Here is a 26,106-nt window from a genome sequence, read left to right as displayed (position 1 = left end):
GTTCTCTCCACTGGCTTCCTGTAGCTGCTTCCCGCATCAGGTTCAAAACCCTGACGCTGGCCTACAAAGCCAAGACTGGACCAGCCCCTCCGTACTTGATGGCAATGGTCAAAAGCCGATCTGCACCAAGAGCCCTTCGAGCTTCAAGTACGGCTCGGCTCGACCCGCCATCCCTCAAAATCCACGGAAGACAAGTGTCTAGGCTTTTTTCTGTCCTGGCACCAAAGTGGTGGAACGAGATTCCCCTGGGTGTCCGAACGGCCGATTGTTGTAAAATCACATTTGAGCATTTTTACCCCAGCCCACATACACATCTTTTTAATAGAAAGTCTTTTGATACAATCTCTCCAAAGACAGTTTGGCGAACATTTTATTATGATTTTTTTGACTAAGGACTGGCAGGGCACAGAATTACCGAGCTGTACCCTTTAACATTGTTTTGCGTGTGCGCGCCAATGTAACTGTGCCAGAGAATCAGGGTGCTGGAGTGAGTATTGTTTTGCATACTCTGTCGAGGGCATGGAGTGATGCCACGTTGGTGTCAGAAATGTCATCTCGCCAAAACACTTTCCTGTCAGCTCCTGCTACTCTAAGCAATTTATTACTCTGATCTCAGTCATGATAATCATACACACACATCCACTCACTCTCATACAAATACAGGGCAGGGCCACACTGCTGATTACATAATTACTGCATCAAACCACCGCTGTGTGTAACATAATAACTCTCTCTCATCAGCCTCAAACCGCCACCATGCCTGCCCCAAACTGCTTATGTAATGCTTGGAAAAAGAGTGTGTATGGATGTGTGCTTGTGTGTGTTGTTGTGGATAGATATAGAGTGAGTGTGTGTGTGTATTCAGAGAGGGGAGAAATTCAGTGGAACCCCATGGTTTTGTGTGTGTGTTAGTCTGAAAAGCAGGGTGGTGAAACATGTTCCTCCTGTGTTTGGCCAGTGCTGGCTGAGTGCGTTTACACTTCAGTAATGGCTTCCTGCTTCAGTCTCTCACGCTAAAGCCGGGGAGGGGAGGAACACACCACAGTACGCTCTAATCCTGCCCCAGCCAGACACAACCCACCACAGCATACACTGCTTGCCTTCCCATTCATTCTGCACTCCAGTACATCTGCCCCCCCCCCTCCAACCCTGTCCCAGTATCACAAATCCCCACATAACTTGCCTCATGCATAACAGTACTCCAAACTAAAGGTCAACCAATATGGGTTGTTTTTAATGTGGAATTTTTTTTGATGGTGTAACACCAGCATGAAGTGATTGTTGCTGTTTCCATTTTCATGCTGGACCCCCTGCAGGGTACAAGAACCACGTTAAGAGGTTGTGATGCAATATTTGTAATGGTAATGCATCAGCAGTATTGAAGAGAAGTACATCTAATACTGGCAGAATAACTGATCTCCTGTTGGTTTGCTGCAATGTGTTGGTTCCTGAAGGCCATAAAACAGACCTTACTGATGTATTGAACATAAACTTGACACAGTACTGCAAATTGCTGCAGTATTGCTCTCTTCTGTGTTTGATTAAGTAAGCAATAAAATAAGGTATGTTGCTGTTGAGAACAAAATCCAGGACTTTTGTCTAAATCAGCCCAGCACCCAGCAATTCAACTGCAAAGTCTTACAATGCATTAACCTGCAGTTCATTTACACAATTATGAATTCCACCATATTCACTAAAATGGCATTTTCTTACATATCTATTTTCTCATGTTCTTCTCTCCGAAAATGAATTAATTAAATGATTAAAAAGTCGATCATAAGCTTGTCCTCAGTGTTCAAGAAAGCAAACTAGCCTACAAACAGTAAGTGGAGAAATGTGTAATAATTGCTAGTTTGCTGGATTGTTAGCCAGATTTGCCCTGCGATGGTACTTTAAAAGTAAGCTAGCTATTCATATCCTTATGCTAACCGTATGCTGCTGTAGTTCTTCACATCGTTTCTTCAAGCAAAACATGGACATTTGTAGCTTATATTTCGATGCCTTGTGATGTGTTGCATCCCTTTGTTGCGCTAATGTTTCACACCACCACACGCGCCACCTCGCCTGCCCTCGTGCAGGGCTGCAGGAACGCTGTGTTTCTGCATGTTTAGCTGTGTGTTCCAATAGAAGGTAGAAGAACACTCTCAGTTGGTTTGTTTGGTCACACGTCTAAAGTGAACATCAAAGATTATCTCTTTTCTTTTTTCCTCTTTTCTTTGCTGATCCGATTCTGTGGCGCAAAAAACGTGAACCATTATACCCCCAGCGACAGGTGGAGACGTGTTAGTCGAAGCTATTACCTGTTTTTTCCTCAAAAACTACACAATTCCAGCCAGAGAGTTGGGAAGAGGAAGTTTCCCAAATGGAAATTGATGCAGCTATCCTGACCAACTTGCACCAAATGATCAAGATGATGGGAGCACCTTGCAACCCTGGCAAAACATGATTTTATTGGATAATCGTCTGTGACGATGAAATCGCTTGAAAAGTGGTATAGTGTATGGCCAGCAAATGTTTACAGAAGGACTAGCTAATTAGTTAACAAGGCTAGGTCTCACAGACCCTGCACGGGCATGAAAGTAGAGCCCAAACTCGAGCCTGACCCTTACCCCCAGGCTGAAGACCCGTCCAGATTTGACTTAACCACACATTTTTTAACCAGCACCCAATCCAGACCCAGAGTGAGAACCCGAGAAAGATCACGCCTTAGATATTGAACCCAAGGAAAATCTGTCTCACTATCTCTATCTCTCAGCAGCCCACACACACACACACACACACACACACACACTGCCCCACTGGGAATTGTCATGGTTTTCCTGATGTCCAGGCCATCCCTAATGTTGACTGCTACCAAAGACACGTGATGGTTGAACCACACATATGTGCGTCAGTGTGGTCGTGCTTGTGCTTGCGGTGTGCTTGTATTTTCCTTTGCCGGCCCCCAGAGAGGGGGAAAGATTGTATCGTTTTCAAAGAATGTGGTTCTTTTCTGTTGATCTCATTTGCATATGCACCTTGCAGGCAGGAAGCGGAGCTCAGCCCTGCTCTCTCTATCTCTCTCTCTCTCTCTCTCTGCCACGAGTAGCCCTCACGTTATGGTGAAGTGCCTTCAGAGATGAGTCTCCTATAACCTTCTGTCCTCTGCGAGGGCCTCTGACCAGTCCACGTCCAGAGGCCCTGCTCTGCACTTGTCTAAAGAGACATGGGGTGTTAACAAGTAATTAAAGAATTTACTGCCCCACTAAAGGTCTATTATTGCTGTTCCTGGCCCATAATTGGGTTCATTATCAGCTTTTATGGACTATAGGTGAGCGTTTTAGAAACACAGGACAGACTTTGGTGCTGCCTCTGTCCTGCCCATGTACGGAAGCTGAACATAGCTTTGTGAGAGGCCAGTTATTTGATGGCATCTGGTTCTGTTTTTTTTTTTTTTTTTTTTTTTTTTTAAACCCACTTTTGATGCTCGTGCCGGATAAGAAATGTCCACAAAGCCATAAAACACCTAAATAAAACCTGGTCAGCGCAAAACATAAGATTTTAGCAGTATATGTAATAATAAGTGTGTCATTTGTTGAATGGAAATAATAGCCATAAAATAATGTTTAATCTCAGTGTTGTTGCAGGAGGAAACAAAGGTGTGTGTGTATGTGTATGTGTGTGTCCTCCCTCTCTGCACTCATCATATCTCTCTTTACTGTCCACTAGGTGACAGCAATGATACAGTACAGCTCATCTTCTTGAGTGATTATTGTGAAGAATGAACAAGAGACGTTGTAATAATTTGGCTATTCTTGTGGCAGCTTTATTTGCATTGTCTGATTTGACCTGGTTGTTCAGATAAGCAGGGTTTTTTTTCCCTGTACTTTCCTTAACTTAACACAGATAAAGGAGTAATATATGAACTATGTTTGTTATAAAAAATTATGTTATACTTATTCTGTTCATAATGTAAATAACAATTAAGGAGTGTAAGGACTGAGCATTTGTGGTATGCTACAACTCCCACCCCCCCAAAACCAATTCTCTACCTGCTGTTAGCAATCATCTATTTAGCGCAATCAAAAATCAGGCCAAAAAAAGTCTAATCATAGTTTTGGATATTATCCTCATATTTGTTGTATAAATGTAAAAATTGGCATGATCTAGCACATGGAAACAGCCCAGTTTAGATGTTTTCCTTTCCACTGAACATAAACAAGTGTCCCATTAATGTCCCATCGGATCCCATGTACATAAAATCAAGAGTTTCAACTGTCCAATGAAGGCTTTATACTAGATGTTGAAGCATTACTGTGAGGATTTGCTCTTATAGCATTCACTACAAGAGCATTAGGATGGGACGGAGGTCAGGATGTTGAATGATCACCACCTCACCTCATGTCCAACTCCCCAACTCATCCAAAAGTATGGGACAAAGCGGCATACAGTCCAGAGAACACCGTTCCACTGCTCCACAGCTCAATGCTTTATACCCCTCTAGCTCATGCCTGGCATTAGACATGGTGCCAGTATGTTCATGTTTATGTGTTGCAAAAAATCCTGTTTTGGGTTAAGTGAAAACAAACTGGTTCAATGATGTGCCCTGTTAATGATGTCATGTCCTGCTGGGCACCTTCTGTGGAAATGGAGATGTAAATGTGAGTAGACTGCGCGCATGTCCAGACGCAGCACCAGGAATAGCAACTGCAGACTACTTTACATCGCTTAGCCTTATCTGGTCTTTGAGGTTCTCTATGTGAGGGCTGAACAACAGAGACTATTTAGCCTTGACGCCATGCGGGGATCCTAAAAAGAGAAACCACATTTCTATCTCTCCTAGAATCTCAGCCTCAGTAAACAAACTGCATATGCTTATGACATACAGAGACGAGAGGTGCTAGAGTTAATTACAATGCGTTGGTTATAAAGCATTATTATATTATTATTATAACTTAATAATGTAAGTAGACTGTGTAAATGATTAAAAAGATAGATAATTCAGTCTCAGTACTATTGCTGTGTTATTGTGGGTTATGATGATGATGGTTTAGCATTCATTACACATATTCAGATCTATACAATTTAAAGAATCCAAATATACTTGCTTAATTTTGACTTTTGGGGGGCTTTCCCCTCATTCTGAACTCCTGCTGATATAGTCCTTCATGAAGGGAGAGAAGCAGCAACAGGTGCCAAGACCTCATTTGGTTAGAAGTTTTCCAGAGAATGAGTGAGGCTTCTGTAGAGAGAGGGCACATCTTTGTCAATATCAGTTACACCAAGATTTGCATATGATAATCCCCTCCCTTTCTCCTCTCTCACTCATCCGCTTCTGTGTGGTTAGCTCTGCCATAGCATTTGTGCCCTATGTTAAAAATCATCTGCACAGCCCTTCCTGACCGGACCAGTGAAGCACCGCTGCTCTTCAAAGTGGAGAGTTTTTTCCTGCCAGTTCCATTCAAGAAAGGCTTGTTGATCAGCATAACCATGCAATCAGGCTTTTCGGGAGCGTAAACCCTAAATGAGCGGGGCAGTGGTAATTTAGTATCAGGCTTGCAGGTATCAGGTTTTCAGCATTTGGTGGTGCAGACCATTGTTCTCTGTTAGTTCTTCTGTTTTGCATCGACCAACACACAGTACAAAGGGGACTGAGGAGGGGGCTAAGATACAATGAGAAGGATGATCTTACATTAACGCAAGTCGGGAATGTCTCCAGCTGGTCAGATGGTCAGGGACAGCCCAAGAACCACCAAGACACAGACCTGCCCTGAGCTGGTATCTGCTAGAACACCAGTGTCACTGTCTACAGTTAAGCAAGTTTCACATTGCCATGGACTGAGGGGCTGCTGTCCAAGAAAATAAAAGCCACTGTTTCAAACCAATTACAACGTGTGCACTAATAAATTATTTTTTTTATTTTTTTATTTATTTATTTGGTTCTGGGATTTTTTTCTTCTTTTAAAGATACATGTTCTGTACTCTGCCCCAAAAAACAAACAGCTTAAATAAAATAAGTTAATGATGAGTAAATGCAAACTTCTAAAAGATAATGAGAAATATATGAATAGAATTATATAATACAGTTTTTCATTTCCACTTTGCTTATGGTATCTAGGACCCAACAGTTAACAAGAAAGTAAGACATTTACTGAATGAGATTGCTTTTGTTAGTCTTCAGAGAGAACAACTGGTCTGTTTACATTCTGGAAATACCGCTTGTAACTGGTTAACATTTACAAAACCATGAAGGCTGATGCATACTGTATGTGTGTGTGTGTTTATTTTTTTATTTATCCTGCATGCCCCATGCTCGCTTATACCAATTCAGTACCTTTTGTACATTTGTAAGTAATCAGAACCTTAGCAGTTTTCTTTTTTCTTTTTTACAGACTCCGCTACCCGCCTTCATAATTTTTCCTTTCTTGGTCACAGGGTAGTTAAGAAGAGTAATCCGCTCTGCTCAACACTGCTGAGGAGAACTGAACAGTGGCATAAATCATTACTCCTAATGGCTGCCTGCCTCAGCATTAATGAACGTCTTTCCTCTAGAAAAGCTTTTAATTGCTCTTTAATATCCCTGGCTGTGTGTGTACGTTCTTCTAAAAGTATGTTTTATATATATTTCTCCCCCTAACTAACTTTATTTACACTTTTCACGGATCAGGCTGGTGCCCCTGTCATTTATAAGCCAATTACAGTTTAGCAGGATTAGATCTAAATATTTGGTTTGTCTTGCATGCAGGTTTGCCTTTGCTCCATTATAATGTTCCTTAAAGTAATATTATGTCTTGCCGGTTGCCCCTACCTCCTGCTCGACATAAACACACAAAAATTTGTTGAGTTGGTTCTCTGCACTCACCTGTACCATATCTTGGTCAAATATGTATTTTAGGAATGACATTATCTGTATGACATATCATATGTCTTATTATGACTATCTGTCACTAATAATATTACCACTATTAACTATCATTACTATGACTATCACTGCCATGACTATATTAAGTCCTACTACACCATGAATATTATATTATGATTATGATCACCGCAGTTCAACAGTATAGATGGTTTAGTAACTTGTAGTCTTGCTTCCTCCCAAGGTTTCTTCCTCCATCCCTGAGGGAGTTTTCTTTGCCACTGTCGCTGTTGGCTTGCTCACTGAGGGTCTTGGATCCTTCTTATGTTTTTTCTTTTTTTTCTTTCTTTCACTAATTGCTAATTATGTAAAGCTGATTTGTGACAACAACAGTTGTAAAAAAGCACTATACAAATAAATTTGACTTGACTTGACATTTATCTAGCCGTTCCAGTAATTAGCCTGTGTAATACGTCTTCAGTCCTACAGCGTTAAAATCAGATTTTGGTATTGTGATGAGGTATTCCTTCTAAGAATGCCTTAGTCGTGACATGTGCCATACGCCGTAAATCAGTTTTCTGCTGAAACACTTACCCCTTGCATATTTTTCATATTATTTTTCTTTCCTATTGGGAAGTGGTGAAACCTGACGCCTTCGTCAGTCTCCGGACTTCTGATGACTAATCAGATTCGCATTGTTACACAGGATGACAAATGGGGCAGTGAAACAGCATTGCCTGTTTGTTTAGCATTCCTGCACTGATGTGTTTTGAATAGTCGTATTTATGAAGGTGAGCGTGGAGGCGTGAGGAACGATGAGGGTTTGCACAACCTGCTACTGGTTTGGTCAGAAATGCAGCCAAACCTCTGGGCCGCAGGGCTGGTGCGAACATGAATGATTGATAGCCAGGCCACAAATTCACCATGTATCTCTTGCAGAGATCGTACAGAAGCTCAGTTCAGGGGAAAATTCACTGGAAACGTATCTACCCATATGCTTGTGAATTGTGTATGTTGTTTGAATATTGTGAAAGCCTTTTTTGCATAGTTTACTACTATCTGATCGTTTGTTTCTAAAGTTTTGATAAACATCTAGCGCCTTGGCCGTCAGCCTCTTGTAGCTATTAGACTATGTTGTCCTATAGCAAGATGAGGGGAAAAAAGCATTACAGGCAGGTTCAACATGCGTGCATTGTCTGCCTGCAGGCTATACCAGACCATGCTCTTAAGCTTCACATCAGCTGAGGAGAAACCAATTACTACTGTCTCCAATCACTCAAACGTGTAAATGTCACAAAGAACAACTTCGCTGCTGTTTTTTTCTTTCTTAATACATAGGGCCACAGGCATGTTCTGCATGATTTGGAGGAGCTTAAGTGTAACTATGACCTGAGGAACCGGATGGTTCATTGCGGCAGTGCCGGCAGCTGTGCTTCCATAGTTGTGCTGATAATAGTTGTGGCAGTGGCAGTTACCCTCAGTTAGAACTGCAAAGGCATGTAGACCGTGCACGGTGTCAATCGGCAAAATCATGTGCAAATTGCCCTCCACCCCGCCTTTTCCACTCTTCTTATGTCTTTAACCTTTTCTCCAAGGCTTGAGGGAAATTTGCGTGCTCCGTCTCTGTCTTGGTATGATTGATGACACCTGTGCACATTGTGCAATCGCTTACTGTCACTACACTATTTTCCTTTCTCATTTATGCGTGGGAGTGAGAGCCGGGTACTTGCCCAAGCCAAAACTAACTGCAGATAGCAATCTCATTGTGATGATGTATGATCTCCTCCCAGAGAACTTATCCGAAAACTAGGAAAGCAAACTGAGGACGAGGTTTGAGGCTGTAATCGCCTCGATTTGATGGTGGATGATTTTCCACGATCCCAATTCTAACCATAAACGTTGTCGGCAACATACTGTAGGTGCAAGCTCCTGTATGATGATATTTACTTGTCCATGTCCAATAATTTCCCATTCTCTTGGCTCCAAAACTCCTCCCTTTCCTTGTCCTATGTTCACAGCACATGTGTAACACTGCAGAGAACGGCATAAAACACTGATATCTTCTTTTGTAGCATAACTTGAGTTCCATACGGTACAAGTTTGACTGATTTTGAGCTCAGTGGCTGTATACAAGAGGTGGATGTAGGCCAGCCTCTTTTCGCCAGTCAGTAATACTGATTAGTGTTTGTGTGTATATGTGCACATTTGTGTATACATGAACAGTCTGTGTATGTGCATGCATGCGTTTTTATGTGCGTCTCTTGGTGCAGCAGCCACAGATGACAGGAGCTGTCAGTGCCATTGAGGTTCAGACACAAAAGGTAATGGCAAATAATACAACTCAATAATATTTCATTCAGTGGTACAGGACTAAGCGTGGTTCAAACAGCAACCAGATGGCAGGGCACTAGCTGCAGTTCCGTTAGGAGGGGGAGTGGACCCAAATTCATGTCTTTTCCTGAATCTCTTACTCCGACGGGACCGTGTTACTCCGTATCCCTGAATGTAGGTATAGCACTCTAGTTAAGTGTTATGTGAAGTGTGTAGGCACTGCTGCTCAGCACTGTGATTAAACAGTAGTATGTGTTAACAGCCCAAGAAATCTCTTGATGCAACACTGGGCTTTGTCGATGAGTCTAAGAACAGGAAAAATCGTCAGACTTGTTTGGTTCCTCAAGGCTGTTGTAGTAGCCAGTGTAAGGCCTAGTGTAATTGACCTGTTGACAAAGTGCAGATTTGCACAGCAACTGAGGTGTATGTGTACACAAATGCCCCCCTCCCAAAGGCACACCGCTAACCTGGGTTTTATTTTGAACATACAGTAACACAAGTTACATATGGTCCTCCTGAGTACAGTAGCTGTTGTACAGCCTGTAGTGTTTTAAGCCTACAGAGCTGTGACGTCCATACCATGATGGCTCAGTACAAATACTATTACAGCCTTAGTAGCAACTGTGATGGGGTCCAACAAGGTTTACATAATGTTGCTAAAATCGTATTTAAGCTGACGTAGTTATGTTTACGTCAGTTTATACCAAAGTAGCCAGTTAAAATTCTAATTTACTAAGCTACCTGATCTATCTTACAAGCTGGGCCTATCGCCTAACCATTTAGAGAAAAAACTGCATGGCGTGTTCTTCTTAGGCTACCTAAAGTTTTTGCCAATAAAGCTTGCATACAACAGTAGTAGGGCTGATCGATTATTGGCCAGGTCCATAACAAGAGCCAATGTTTGTTATTTTACTGTATCCATGTTTCGTAGCAGAAGAAAAGCGTGTACGTGAGCTACACACAACATCAACTGGCGGTTACTCGTCTGGCTTAGTGCCCTGCCCACAGCTTTGCTGGATTGGTCAGAATAAGTATGACATGTTGAATGCGAACAATAAAAGCAGTAAACAAAAAAATCAGTGTCTCAGGATTGGTCAAAACCTGGACCACGTGTCAAGTGAAACCAGTCAGACGCTCTTTTGTTGCATCTGCATTTGAGAAACACACCGTTAACCACTGGAGTGGAAAGATGAAGGGATAGATGGCGTAGTTGTTTGGCAAACAACTCAGACTGTAGCTTCTCTTCACTCACTCTCTCAAACGCTCTGCTCCATCAGTAGATTTTTGAGTCTCGCCGTTCACAGTCAAGTTCATTGTAGCCAAACAAATGTGGAAAAACCTTCAGGGTGGAATGGAAAATTCTAATAAGAAGCTGATGAATAAAAAGCCAAATTCAGCTTAATTCAAAACAGCACAATTGTTTGAGGAGCGTAAGCTGGCTGTTCGAGTGAGAGAAAGTTTGCTTAAGTTTTTGGTGGCATTTTTCCAGCTCAAGTTAGAATTTGTGTGCGTGTTTAGACTGTCAATAGCCTGTGCTTTTGTTTTAATAACATTAAACACAGACAACAGACTGTAGTCTTAATAAACTGATAACAGACACAATAATAATGAAAGAAATATCAGTTAAAGGTGCTTATAACACGTCATATGTTGATGTAAAGCCTCTCATTCAATCCTAAAAGTGTTTATCTGCTTGAATTTAGGTATTTTTCTGTTATTTTATTGCATCTTTTGCATTTATCATATTTTAAATGCATTAAAACATGGCTTAAATGTTATCATTATTCTCAAATAAATATGCCATCTTTAACATGTTAAAATGTTTTTATTTTATTAAACATTATGTAATGTTTGTTCTGTGTAGGAACTGTGTACCAATAAATGCCCCCAATGTAAACCTCAAATGTATAGCCTTTTTCAGTTGCTGGTCTCCTTGTCTGCCAATAATCAATAGTCTATATGGACAAAAGTATTGGGACACCTGCTCAAGGTATTTAAAAGGAGTTAGTCCTGCTTATGTTGGAGTAACTGTCTATACTCTCCAGGAAAGGCTTTTTTTTTTTTAAGTAGATTTTGGTGTTTTGATTGCATCCAAGAGCGTCAGTAAGATCAGGATTCTGGACGATCACCACCCCACTTCATCCCCACAGTTCCACTGCTCCACAGCTCAGTGCTGATGGGCTTTTTACCCCTCATTAGGCATGGTGCCAATAGGTTCATGTTTAGGTTCATCTCCCCCAGAGGGTCCAAGCTATGTCTCTGTCTGTCTGTCTGTGTGTGTGTGTGTGTGTGTGTGTGTGTGTGTGTGTGTGTGTGTGTGTGTGTGTGTGTGTGTGCGCTTTTCCACATCTCTGTCAGCAATGGTGCAACTTAAAGAAGTTGAATGCATTCATTAGAAGGGGTGTCCACAAACATTTGAACCTATAGTACATCAGTCTACCCCAGTCCATAATTTTTAGTCATAGCACAACTAGAAGAACTAGGTGGCGTAACATTATTCAATCTAAATCGCTCTGGTTACGAGCGCCAGCCAAGTGTCGTAAATGTAACATTTCATAAAAAGATGATTTTAATGCATGTGTTGCTTAGTGGCTTTTACCCACTGATCATTAAAGTAGTCTTTATTATTTTACTAAATCCATTAAGGCTGGAAAAGAATGCACTCAACACAGTGTAGTCTTACGCCTGTACCTTTACACCATCAACCATACCTCTCTAGATCCATATCCATGTTGGCACCGTGTGATTTGAAGATTGAAGTCCAACCTTTGCTTACTTGTAGCACACAGATTGTTCTAACTCCTAGCATTGTGTTTGTTTATGTATTAGTCCTGTGTGAGAAATGTCCCAATGCCTCTTGCCTTTTATCCATCTCTTCCTCTCTTTTCTTGGCCACTTAAATCCATCCATATGGAACACAGTAAAGAATGGCTGTGGTTTATTCCTGCCTCTTTTCACCTTGTTTGTGCATTTCCCCTTTTCTGTGGGAGACGATAACTCTTGTCTCAGTGCTTAAGTTGGGAGCTTTTCCCTTAAGATGGAGTTCATTAGAGTCAAATGAGTGACAGGCACTCGTGGCCTCTTGCTGGTTTGTACCTTTTGATCTGCCGCTTCTGTTAGGCTCTCTCATGCAGGACTGAGCAACTGAAGGGTTTTCACGGAGAGAGAGAGGCTCCTGTGGCACACTTACATGCCCATGTGCTTACTCAGTGAGCTACTCACTGCTTGAATTGGGTTATATTAAAGTAGGCCACATTTTAATAGTGTGTGTTCGTTGGACTGGCTGTGGTGATAACTGACAAAAAACTCTTGAGACCCTTGCGTTAGAGCCGGTATTGACTTCTCAGTGATCTGTTGTGTGCTACAGCGATCCAAATATTCTGTATTTTGGTGTCATTTTTTGACCAGTTGACAGTGTTTCTCATCTGATGGGGCTACATTATGCTTATGGCTTTTTTCTACTCCGGTTGTCAGTCAGTGCATATCTGAAAGGTCCAAAACTAGCAACTGCACCTAACACTTTCTTACTGCTTGTATGCACTTGTAATGCTCAGGGTCATGCCAAACCTGTTCAGATCTTTTGATGTTCATTGACAGGAGACTTTTGTAAGTTTGGCTCATGACCGTGTGGCGATACTAGCTAGTGGTGCCCAGATTAAGACAAAACATTGAGCTGCAATTCCTGGTATTTCTTCTGATAATTACTTTCCTGGAAAACCCTGAAGGAGACAGTGTCTTGTTTATGGACAATATATTTAATGGCGCAAATTAGAATGAGGGCCCTATTGCTGAACAGCTGTGTACACACAGAGGAATCTGTGAGGGAAGCCATTAAAGTCAACAGCAGAGTGGCAGTGAGAAATCTAAGTTTAGGGGTTTGACTGAGAGAGAGCACCTCTGTTCCACAATCTCATTGAGAGTCCTGACCTCCTTATTCTTAAGATCTCGCTTATCTTCATCCTATGTTTGAACAGTCAAACCTTTGTCTGTGGTGCTGCCAGATAGCCTAGCTGTGAGCATCACTCAAACAAACATTAAAAAAAAAAAGCTGCCAATTCCTCACTGTCATGCAGTGTTTGGTGCAAAACAGGCATTCAGAAGCTATTACCTATTTACATAGCACATAGCCGACTGAGATAGAGTTTCAACCATTGTTCAGTTTGCACCCAGTGGAACCTGATCTGTGTGGTAGCTACTTTGAACACCATGCCAAGGGTTGCCTTTCACAGTGTGAAATCAACATGTTAAAATGACCAGCTTGTGTCCTGTCACAGCTATAAACCTGGTGCACTGAAAATGCTGGCGTGGAATAGCTGAGTACCTCTTGTGCTTGCGGATCCCCACAGAGCTAGGTTCAGAAATGCACCGCAGCGCAATCATAGCTGGAAAGAAGCATCATTTTGTTGTTTTGGCTCTCTCTTCAAGCTCAGTTAGATTCGGAATGAACCAGACAGTGAGGTTAAGGTGTAGGATGCCTGCTTGAATCCAAGAGTATCCCAGAGCCAGCTCTGTAAACATGGTCCTCTCATTTTACTGGACAATGTGATTATACATAGTAGGTTAGGCTAACGTGAAAGTGTTGTTTTGGATTTGCAATGGTTGCAAGTAAAAGAGACGTTCACTGGACACAAAATTCATACCGTTGCAGTTGTTTCACATTTCTCAGATGAGCCGGCGTGGACCCATTAGACCGGTTAAAGTTTCTTTTTCGGTTTGCTGTGTTGCTAAATCAGGACCAGGAAGTGCACAGCACCTCATGATGCTGCAGGATTATGCAGCAGTTTAATTTTTTTAGTCTTGCACTACAACTACAAGGCACCTACTGTCGCTACCTAACGCTGACTAGCTTACTGAAGCCATCATTTGTCTTCTAGCATCGTGCAATCTGCATGCATAAATCTCACTTGTCTTAAATCACGCCAAGGAGGCCGTGCCAAGTAATGTTGAAATTCACACAAACTAGCAATGTCAAGGATGCTAATCAGCAGATCCCTTTGCCAGAAGGCCGGTCCCTCACATAATTGTCTCAGAACTCTACAGGCTACTACAGGCTTTTTGATGTTTCTCATAGCAGTGGTGACTTGTAGTCTTGTAGTCTTATGGTGGCTTGTGACACATCAGTCCGTAAATCCTCAATAATGCTCTTTAGCTGTTCAGTAGGTTGCTCGCAGTCATTGGAAGTGTTCTATTGTCACTCACTGCTTCCATGCTGTGCCAAGTCCTTTGCCTTTTGTCCACATCCATAATCACCCTCATATGTCATCTGCAGAATCAGAATCAGAATCTCTTTATTTCACCAAGTATGTTACACATACAAGGAATTTGTCTTGGTGAGAGCAACACGTATGACAAGTAACAAAAACACAGAACACAGATTATTTACAGTATTAAACTAAAGGAAAATTACACTAAACAATAAATAGGATAGGGGATAAATTAAAAAAGTAAAAAATAAAAAGTGCAGATGTCAATGATACTGATATTTTGTGCTGATACTGATTTTTATTCCCTAATTCCCAGAAAAGACCCAGAAAAGCTGAAGTAGTCTCACTGTCCAGAGACTGTATGCTGTAATTTTGAGCCATCAAGAAAATGCATGATGGTAATGACTTGCAGACTAGGCAAGTGCTTCATTCCATGCCATTCGCCACAGCTCTCTATTGAGGCCATTTTATGCCAAGGGCCTCACCACATGCTTGTCAGTTGCAGTGGAGTGGCAAGGAGGCAAAAACAGGATCCAAGTGATGAAGGCGGTCGCCTGGCCAAGCTGCTCCCGTCGGATGTGAGGTTGGGGAACTGGTGCGGAGGAATTTTTGAGGGGAAAATCCCTCCACTTGCTTGTGGTAGATGGACGCACACAAATCCGCCCCATGAACATGTGGCTTGCAGACATCTGTGACTCCATATTTGTATTTACAAATGTCTGAATTCTGATGTGTAAACCTATTTATGTGCAATTGAATATTTATTGATTGTATTTTTCTTTTTTTGTAAGACACTGCTGAAGTTGTTCGAAGATTTTTGTTTATGTATTTATTTATTTTCATTTAGTTCCATGTGATTTGCTGTGTAACAGTCAGTTTGTGCTGTTGTTATTTAAGGCTGTTGTGTATTAAGTATTACTTATTGCTTAATAACATAATGTTGTTTCATTTCTCTGTAGGTCTGGTGGAGATTTGTCTGATGCACCCACTGGATGTAGTGAAGACCAGGTAACAAGAAAAGTTTGGCCTTTTCAATAACGGTTACTCATCAGTCTTCTCTAGACCTACAGAAACTACTCAAGCCTCTATTTGGGTATGCTTTTCCTGCAGTTCCTTTTTTTTCCCTCTGTCTGCCAATACTGGGCTGGACAGGGCTGCATTCTCCAGTGTGGGCACTCGTGCCAAGAGCCTAAATCATTTTGTGGAAAATGAAATGCATCATTTAACCATTCGCCCCCAAAATGTTTAAGCAGTACTCTTTAATGTTTGCAAATCGCTCACATTTTTACCTCATTATTCTATTTAATTCTATTTCTCGTTCAAGGCCTGTGGTTGTAAAACCGAAAGAAACATGAAAAATGAATCAGTGGCTCTTGAACGGTGCATGGCGAATGTTGGATCTCTCTGTTGGCCTGCTTTCCCGCTCTCTGTGTTTTGTGAGGGAGAAAATATAAGTGAGATTAGGAGGACTGAGGGGTGGAAGATGATCAGGGCCCTCACACCAGCGCTGCTCACTGGGTAGTAAACAGGTCGTGGGCCACTCCTAAACCTTTACAGCCTCTGCGTGCCCTGCCAAGACCCTGGCTCTGCTGCTAACATGCGTAAAAGCCCACCTACGCACACACGCACATGCATATAAACACGTGTGTGTGTGTGTGTGTGTGTGTGTGTGTGTGTGTGTGTGTGTGCCTCTTTGAATGAGAAGCCACAAAGGAATGATGGTGGACCTGGATGAAGCATGAGAATGCAAACGTGTTTAAAGCAGAAATGTGATACTCCAGAGTTCTGTAGGGTGATTTAAGGTCTTGTGCTGAAGGTTTGGGGTTTATTACAGGTAAGGCCACAGTTAGGCCACTCTCTTTTCAAGCAGGGTCAGGGTTAGAAGTGCACACTCTATTTTCTTTGTAATGCTCTTCTTTAAAAAGTGGTAAAATCTGCTACGTCATGACAGCTTTATTTATTTGAGGTGTGTGTGTGTGTGTGTTTGTGTGTGTTTGTGTGTGTTTGTGTGTGTTTGTGTGTGTTTGTGTGTGTGTGTGTGTGTGTGTGTGTGTGTGTGTGTGTGTGTGAGAGAGAGAGAGAGAGAGAGAGAGAGAGAGAGAGTGAGAGAGAGATGTGTACTAACTTGTGTGTCTCTGTGTGTTGCTCTGTCTAAAACATATATTTTATATTGTCACTGATGTATCAGAACCTCCTAACTCCTAACTACTCTGTTAACATTAAGACTACATTCACACAGCAGGTCGAAGCGGTCAAAAAAACAATGTTTTTGTTATATGTGACACAGATGTGTTATCTGTGTGTCAGTGTGAATGACAAAAACATACTGAATCTGAATCAACAGCTAGATCAGAATTGTACGACTTTTACATCAATCCAACTCTCGACATTTGCTAAGAAGAAGGCAAAATGGAGCACAGGCAGCAGTGACTGATTTATTTATTCATTTATTTTATAATTTTTTTTGTGGTGAGATGGGACGGTAACAGACCTCATAAATTGTTGGGGTGATCTCACTGTTCAAACTAAATTAGAAGCCACATATAGCAACAGCTGATCCATGTTTGGAGAAATTCCTATAGAAATGTCTGAATGTGGACGTAGGAGGATGCGTCTGCATTGTAAAATGAAAATAAAGAACACAAACCAAAGAAGTGCCAGGGCTGAATAACGTGTACCTAGTCAGCAAGCTTGACCACATTTTCTGTGATAAACCCAGCTGTCAGTCAATGTTACTCCGTGAGAGCGGCTGTGATGCTGGGGATGATGAAACCAATATCTTATGTGAAGCATTGCACATCTGCGCATGAGAATCAGTTTAGGATTTGGGCCACTTTACCTGCTGTGTGAATGTAGCCAAGATAGCAGATACAAATTTACTACAGTAATTCACTGTATCTTTCAGACTTTTATTATCTTACTATTTGTGATTTTGGCTTATGAAACCTCCTGTTTTGTATAGAAGACCTTGTCTGCAGTTATGTTCAGTATGTGGGTAACAACTTACATTTGCAGTGGTTGTGTTACTCATCCCCTTTTCTCCCCACTTCCTCCCTTCTCTCCTAAAGAATGCTTGCAGGCTAATTGGCAGGGTGAGCAGAGCTGAAATCTATTAGTGTAGGTCTTGGAGCCGTTGAAGGAGTCGTACCCAACACACCTCCTTTCTGACGCTAGTTGCAGGAATGGCTCTTATTAGTACCTGGCTGCTGCTTTAATGTCCGCTGCTCCAAATTGGACGCCAACTGCAGTGAACCATTTCTTTTCTCTATTCATCAAGCCGCCTTTGCAAAATCAAAGCGTTTTCTCCAGAGGAACCTGACAAAACGTATACTTTACAATACATATTTACCCCGAGCAAAGGAGGGCACTAGAGTCATACCGGGGAACGAAGGCTTGAAGGATCTGTCCATGTGTAATATTCTCACCCTCTCTCTCTCTGTTTTCAGAATGTAAATCATTTTTTACTCTACTCTAAATTTAACCCTATGTATACTGCCATCCCGCTATGGCATATGAAGCGTGTTCAAGGGTACCGTATTTTTGGGTAGGAATGTTGGAATATATTTTCTGTGCTTATTTGTCAGAAGGAGTGGGTTGGCTTGAGGGGTGTTTGTGAGTAGTTAGCCTTCCAGGGAGATGGTGGGACTGGAGTTACAGCTTTTCATTAACCTGGAAACCACCTAGTTACATGGTTCATGGGCTGGTCTCAGCTCACTTGGAGGTAACAAAGGGTGTCGGGCGGCACTTTCGGCAGGGGGCGGTGCGCTCGGGGCACCCCATCTGACTCTGATCAGCCTGCCGGCCTCGCTGCAGCTCTCATTAGAGACCAGGAAAGAGCCCAGATTGCTCTTTATGTGGAGATCCGGTTACACAGTCTCACTCCACCCCAAATACACCCTTGGCTCCTCCCACAGGCCCAGACATTGCTGTGAATTCAAGCCTCCCCCTTGCCACTTTTTCACTCCTGTCACAGTTTAAACACTTCTCACTGGTTAGCTGTGTGCCAGTGTGAGTCTTTGTTCCCTCTCTGTGTTGGTGATTTAAAAGTATGGTGGCTTGTTGTGTAATCTTCTGAAACCTCAGGAACCTACATGTGGCCATCTTGTTCAGCATAGCCTGCTGTGCCAATACCGAATTTAACCCTTTAAGGACTAGTAGAAGTGTAGAAGTGACCATCTGGACAACTTTGTATTATTTGTAACTGTACATTAGTGACACGGTGCATCTACAAGTGTTTTATATCACCTAATTCAGCAGATATGTTTCACAAATACCAGTTATGGAATGAATTATTAAGATTATTTATTTATGTATTAATTATTCAGATACAAATATTATGTAAAAACAAAAAGTCACATTTTGCAAAAATAAACTTACAAAACATACAGAATTCTACCATTTGGTTGAATCATAATAGTGAAATAATCAACTTATTAATGAATTTGTCATTTCATATCTCTGCTGTGGATACTGATCTGAGCCCTCCAGCATGCTGAAACCAGCTAACATTTGTAAGTTGTGGGAGAGTCTCTAAAGCTAAATCCCTGATTGGATTATTTGTATAAAAAAATCTTTAAATGGTAGAAATAAACTTTATCCAGTGATACTAGATGTAGGAGTGACTCTTATAAGTACCTGGTTAGGGCTTTAAAGTGAACTGCTACTACTGCTACTATGTTTTTACAAACTGTCAACTGTCATTTATTTATTTATTTATTTTTTGCTTCACCACATCCAATTAAACAGAACTAAAGAATAACAGTAGATTTTCTAAATACATAGCTATAAGTCTATATACTGCTACTTTTACTAGACCATGGTACAAGTAACGTATAGGCTGAACAAACTGAGATGCATCTGCCTTACTGGAATGGTCAAAATAACCATATCCATGTAGCCAGTCAAATCAGCAGTTAGCCTCTGAAGCTTATTGTCTCATCCGCAACAAGTGATGTTTTGTTAGTGTCTTGTGTAAAAATAAACACAGTGAAGAGATGGGTGTGCTGAGGCTGACTGCAGAACCGTTGCTGGTAAAACAGCTCAACTAAATTGAACATAACCTCTCTTGCACACACAGTCCCATCAGTAAATCAGTAAAGTCAGCACAAAATCCTCTGCAGCAAAACAAACGAGACACTATATTGTTCCACCATTTAAGGTGGCATGGAAATTCTAATATGAAGCAAATAAAAATCCATTGTCAAATATCCACACTTTACATGTCAAATTAATGGCCAGTAAATATTGGCCCAACAAAACACTTATTGGTAGACCCCAAAAAACTGTATATTCTGCCTTTACCACATGGCAAACACACCATAATGAAACGTCAATATACATGTTCATATTGTAAGTACTTGAGTATTTAGGTAAAACACTGCTGAGCCTGTCCTGTCTGGGTGTGTTGAAGGGCCTTCACTTTGAATCTACCACGGCTTGGTTCACAAACATGCCTGTGCTGTCTCCACCAGCAGGTGGTTGGAAAAAAGCTGAGGTTACCCCTTGTGGCAACCACTATGATGACACTGCTTTCGTTTGATCACAGCATGTTTGAAAGTGACTTTTGCATGTAGGGAAGGAGCATCCTGTTTGATAAGGGCAGTGACGGATGATGTCTGAGGAGCGGATGGCAGTGAGAGAGGAGCCTCCAGGCATCAACCCTCTGACTGCTACCTGACCAGCGGACTCCCAATGGAATCCCTCAACCAGCTATTAAACAGCAGGGCTCAAAGCTCTTAGGCCTGGAAGCTGATCTGGTCCTGTAAAGCAGCAGGCCACTCAGCTGTGCTGCCCTGACCTTTTAATCCTTCCCGGTCATGCCTCTATGGTCCTGATGGAATTTTTGTTTTTAGTTTGCTAAAATCTTTCAAAAAAAACCTTTAACTGGAGATGGGCGTTTGATGATTGTTTCTGTGATCACTCAACATGTCCATGTTACAATCAATAGGATGGTGCTAAAAAGAATAGTAGTGCTAGTATACGTGAGGTTAACCAAACTGTAGACTGTTCTTGGCCTGCTAGACATGAGCTAATGTCCCAGTGGCTCTTTTGCTAGCTGTGTGACCTCCTGCTGATGGGCCTGCCATTGCACATTAGGACCTGGTATTAAATAGTTTTTCTAGAAGGAGGTGCTCCACATCATATTACAAAACATTGAAATGAAGCAAGTGTCCCAGTGTGCTGAAATGACCCGTTTTAGAGAAGTAGTAAAGTGCCTGATGAAAACTCGTTTGTCTCCAGCGCCTGTCGGACGCCTCGTAGCATCTGTGGCCCACTCCAAATGCTGCCTCATGTGTGGTGTCCCTGCTAGGTAGGGGTGAAGAGCATAAACTCAGAGCTGTGTTTCAGGTTTCAGACTGAAGGAGGCTGGTCTGGGAGCCCTGATGGCTGTGTTGCGCTCTGCCCCTAGTGTCTATGTAATGGCTGCCGGTTACCTGCTGACTCTAAGGAGTCACTGCTATCCCCAACCATTTCCTTACTTCAAAGCAGCCTTGACTATTCTGAACTGAGCAAGGGATATCCCCAGTTCGAATGTGTTTTGGGATATATAGTGTAATGTCTGTGTAAATTAAAAATGCACATCCACATACTATTATTGTAATTATTAAATCTGAAGACCTAATCACTCCAAATGTTATTTAAAATAGTTTCTCTTTGGCCACATAAAAAAGTGTTTTAATGGCACTCCAAGGAGCTCAGAGCAAATCAGAGAAAGACGGAATGTCAGGAATGTCTCTTGGAGCAGTTTCTGAGCAACTTGCAGATTCCAAGATTCAAACAATTATACATGTTATTAGGAGGTGTAGCCACTGACCGTTGCCCTTAGCTGTGAGGACGTTGGTGCTGATGGTCAGGAACAACTGAAGAACCACCAAGGCACAGACTTGGCAATAACTAGAAGCTTCTGGAGTACCTGTGTCACTGTTTACAGTCAAGCAAGTTTTACATCACCATGGACTGAGAGACCTTCATCCATGAAAGTAACCCCTGCTTCAAAATCAATACCTTCAAGCTCTAAAGGTCAGTTTGCAACTGACCACATGGACCAAGCAAAAGCCTTCTGGTGGAAAGATTCACCAAAAGTCCTAAACCGACTGTTAAGCATGGTGGTGGTAGCATCATTCTCTGGGGCTGGTTTTTTGCTGTCAGTGGCCATTGCACACACAGGATGGAATAATGGAGATTTGGGCATGGGCATGGATCAGCCATTGTCTGTATAGTTCTTCCAGATAAACCAACAAATTGTGATGGATAAGGTCAATTCAAACAGTCAGCTGTGTGTTCTAAAAGGAAAATGACCGCAAACACATATTAGAGGTGGTTGTGAATGGAATAAATCAGCCTGACATTAAGTATGGCGTTTGGTATGGCCTTCCCAAAGCCCTGACCTTAAGAATGTAGAGTGGTCAAATATTATATATACCAAAATTCTGCTAGACGCGTGTTGACTACCGAAAGCACATGGTCATGGTGCCACTTAATAAGAGACATTTGATCAAATATTAGATGTGCTGTGTGTATATATGTTTTTTCCTGTTGGAGATACTTGTACACTCATTCTGCACCACTTTGTTTGTAAACGTTCAACCACGAGTGTAATTATGGACTATAATAATTTCCACATTTTTAATATCATAAGGGTTATAGCATGCAATAGCTAAGGTAGCTAAGAGCGACACAGTATCATCTTCATTTTGAAAATCCCTTAGCCAAAGAAGAATGACCTTAAAGGAAGGCAGTAATTTATGTGAAAGATCAAACTTTGTCCAAAAGGGCATCCTCATACTTCTTACCACTTACACTCCTTCTATGCTGCCTTCATTACCGTAGTCACAGTGGGTCCAGTGAGCCTGTGGTGCTGCTGAAACCCAAGCTGCTCTAACCCAGACCGAGCCCCAGGAACCTGCCATGTCACAAGCGCCACAACTTTATCACTTCCCCTCTGCCCCATCTCCCATCTTCTTCTTTATCTCCTTCCCTCCACCGACTCTGCTTTATTGACCTCCTCCGGCCACAGAGAAGGCAGTCCCAGATTGCTTAAAAGAAGAAGAAAATGTCTGTAGAATTTTGTAAGGCCAGCATATTGCATTCTCTGTTGAAATGTATTGTAAGATTTTATCTGTAATACAATAATGAGAAAGGAGACCAAGGATTCTGGATTGGATATTATACAGGCTACTGAATACATAAGTAGATGAGTAGAATCTTAAAGGCCTTATCTTGAGAGGTACTCCCTGTTACAAATTTGATTGAATGCCCACATCTGCCATGTTGGATCATTTAGGTTAGAAAGAGCTTTTAACCTCACGTACCATTGCTATGGACTTCTGCCATCTTTATGATCCCGCTCATTAAAATTAACTGTTTGGTTGTAAAAAATAGATTTCCTTTTAATGCTGCCTTCTGGATTTCCTTATGTACTACACATCGTATGTGAAGAGAAGCAATGATCTCATGCCTGAATTTTTCTTAGTCCTCTTTTCTTAGTCTGTTTTTTTATTTCTGTTTCACATGAAGGTACTGTGGGTTAAAACTTTAGGTAGTTAATGGAAAACCTGTTAGGTGTCCAATTTGAAGTTTTGTCTAAAATGATATATATATAGAATAAATGATCCAATCATTTGTGTGGAATTAGTTTATTATTAGTGGTTGAGCTGTTTTTTTTGTTTTGTTTTGGTTTTTATTTGAGCTAATGGTGGTGTATATGCCAGACACTATCTAACATTCTGCCTAGATAATGTTTTGCTACTTTCTGGTATTTGTTCATGATGATCTGGGTTGTTTTTGTTTGTTTTGTCTGTGCACTATTTTAAAATGAGTTATGTAATTTGTTGTATTATTGTTTGTCACTGTTGGTGGAAAAAAATGCCATACACAGCTATATATCAGCATTGGCATTATTATTCGCAGCTAAATGTTTACTCTTTCACTTTCACTTTATTGTTGGATAGTATTTTACCCTAAATTGTGCCTAAATGAGTTGGTCTAAAACTTCTCTGGGGGAATACCCCAGTTTTTAACAAGGCAAATTTAAGAGACCTTTTTAAAAGTTTGGCCTGCCCCTTTAAAAGCAGCACCATCAAACTCAAGCCTTTTGATCAACCCAGTAACCTTCCACCCTTCCCAAAGGGCTGTTTTTAACACCATCATTATTGAGCTTTAGCCCATCGGCTTGTCCTTTAGTGTGGCACAGCCCCCCCTGTTGGACTCAAAGTGGGCCCATTACCAGCAGGGTCTCAGAGGGGACAAGGCCTTAGTGCTTGGCCTGGCCCTGAAACATTGTGTGCCTGTCAGTAAAATACAAAGAGTGGGTTCGCCCAGCCCCTCACCATTATTTAGCCTTTTTGTGGATGTCTAGAATCTTGGACTTTTACAGAGACTTTGGGGTCAGGTAGAGACTTCGGGGTTATATCCCCCCTAGCGCTCACTTACAGAAGCAGCACCCTGCCCTCACCTTCACCCTCACCTGGTTGTCCATAGCACTATGGGCTAGTAAAAGCCAGGTACAGGGGTTAGAGGGATTGTCTATGAACTTGGAGACCTCATCAACTCTGAGTATATCTTCTCTTTCTGAAGTTGGAATGAGAGAGATCCCGGGAGTTGTGTCTTTTTAATGAAGCCCCAGGGCACAGCCTGGTTCCTCTGTCTGCTGACTTTACAACAGGACAGACTCCAAGGCCAAGTTTATCAGCTAGAACTACAGGCAGGTCTTACCTCCTATTTTTAGAGTTCTGACTGCCGTCCTGATCTGCGACATAGAGAATCCATATGCAAATCTGTCCTGGACTGAATAATAAACCTGCCTATTTGTAAGATCTCCAGCATGGCCCGAGATATTGTTTTCTTAGCTTGTCCCAGTGTGATGGGGCAGCATGGTGACACATTCTGAGAGGCCCGAGGCATCCTCCGCTGCCACAAGTCCCTCACGTCCTCCCCATTATCTCTCGCACCCTGGGCCGAGCTGTTTGGGCCAAGGCTTTTATGGCAGGGTAGGCAAGGGACACAAGGAAATGAGGTGACCTCAGGGTCACGTGTGGAGTCGTGGGGCTGAGAGTGGACTGTTGCCCAGACACCTCTCTCTCTCTCTCTCTCTCTCTCTCTCTCTCTCTCTCTCTCTCTCTCTCTCTCTCCCTCTCTCTCTCCCTCTCTCTCTCTCTCTCTCTCTCTCTCTCTCTCTCTCTCTCTCTCTCTGGGCTACTGCGGGTCGGACTAACCCTGCAAACCAAACACGGGAACTGGGCAATGGGGGAATGGGACTCCTGCAATCCTTGACCTTGCACTCATGTGCCTTTAATTAAGGCCGATTTAAATTTGTTTACAAGCTCCACTGGTCTTAAATCTTCCGGGTCTCTGCCCCCACCCCTAAGTCTGATCCTGTCCCAGCATTGCCCCCAATCGGCCCAAACGGCCTGCCCTTTTAGCGTCCCTCTTTTCTTCTCTCTCTTTAATATGGTGTTGGACGTTCATTTATGATGCTATTTTAACTGGTTTTCAGGCACAAGTTACAAGCTATTTGGGAATCTACAAAATTGGATGCTAGGGGACACCCCTCTAAGATGTTAATCTGTTGGCTATATGAAAGGCTGCTCACCTCTGTAAACCCCCTCCTCCGTTGGAACCAAGGCTCTTTATGGCCCCATCAGGCACCCGCCTGGACGACTAACTGCTGACCTCTTGACTTGGCAGTCAAAGCCATATGAGGGGAATCTTTGCTCCTCTCATCTTGTCGACCCCCACTTTATCTTTTCTCTAAGCTTCTTTTTCTCCTCTTTTTTTCTGTGGTCCTCTCAAATCCTGACCATAATTTGGTCATAAGTTCTAAAGCATTTGACAGTGTTGCATCATGACCCAACGATATTCACACTGAACATGAGCTATGAGCATATTGTCGCTGTCCAACATGTAAAAAAAAACATCTCAATAATAGTGACTTTACAGGAGGACATAAGAATGTTCTTAACTTTCAATGCAGGTCAGTGTAAAATAAGTTTATTCCAAGTAATTTAGAGCATTTCTAATGGTCTGTTCATCCATAATTAGTTACACAGTGTACAGAGCAGCTTCAGGGTTCAAACAATGGAGAACACTAAAAACAGACAAAAATGGAGATACAAGTTTTCATTGGACAGTAGCAGTATACTCACATGTATTACAGTGTTTCAGAATGTGTGCAGTGTGATACAATGAGAAGTTCTCCATGTATCCTTATATGTAGTGTAGATGAGGGGTGAGGCAGTAAAATCATGTGGCGGCACACCCTTCAGGTTTACCTCCATGTTTAACATTTACACAGAGCTGGATGCCCTTTATTGGGGAGTTACTAGCATGTTTGTAGCTACAAAAAGTTCTATCATATTAAAAATTTACACGTAACTGCAGAGCTGTTACTAGTAGGTTACTAGCGGCAGAGTTTTCAGCCTGAAGGCCTGGCACAGGGGGGAGACAGGGCTAATTGGAAAGGATGGGTTAAGTAAATGTTTGACTTCTCTGCTGTGCTAGAGGGACCTGAACACCCACTAGAGCGTCTTTGAGACTAGAGGATAAACGAAGACAGGAAAAGAAAGATTTGCCTCTTGACCGAGTTTTGAGAAATAGACATGGATCAGCCATTGTCTGTTTAGTTCTTCCAAGCAGATTAACCAACAAAATGTGATTGACAAGCTCCATGGTTGCAGCAAAGTCTGTTAAATAATAAAATATTAAATAATAAACTATGTTAATAAGTTGCTACAT

The 26,106-nt window shown here is 42.0% G+C and overlaps 1 protein-coding gene across 2 annotated transcripts in view; it reads left to right on the top strand.

Annotated features, from left to right (window-relative positions):
- The window catches only part of slc25a21 (solute carrier family 25 member 21), a 92,300-nt gene that overhangs the window by 50,067 nt on the left and 16,127 nt on the right, over positions 1-26,106 (top strand). For both annotated transcript variants that reach the window (XM_072689585.1, XM_072689586.1), the window contains one exon: positions 15,333-15,381. In XM_072689585.1, coding sequence (XP_072545686.1) covers positions 15,333-15,381 — 49 coding nt within the window. The remainder of the gene's footprint in view (positions 1-15,332; positions 15,382-26,106) is intronic.

This window comes from Salminus brasiliensis, chromosome 10, assembly GCF_030463535.1.
Source record: "Salminus brasiliensis chromosome 10, fSalBra1.hap2, whole genome shotgun sequence".
Taxonomy (NCBI): Eukaryota; Metazoa; Chordata; class Actinopteri; order Characiformes; family Bryconidae; genus Salminus; species Salminus brasiliensis.
The sequence above is the reverse complement of the archived record's forward strand: the minus strand, read 5'-3'. Positions and strand labels throughout refer to the sequence as shown.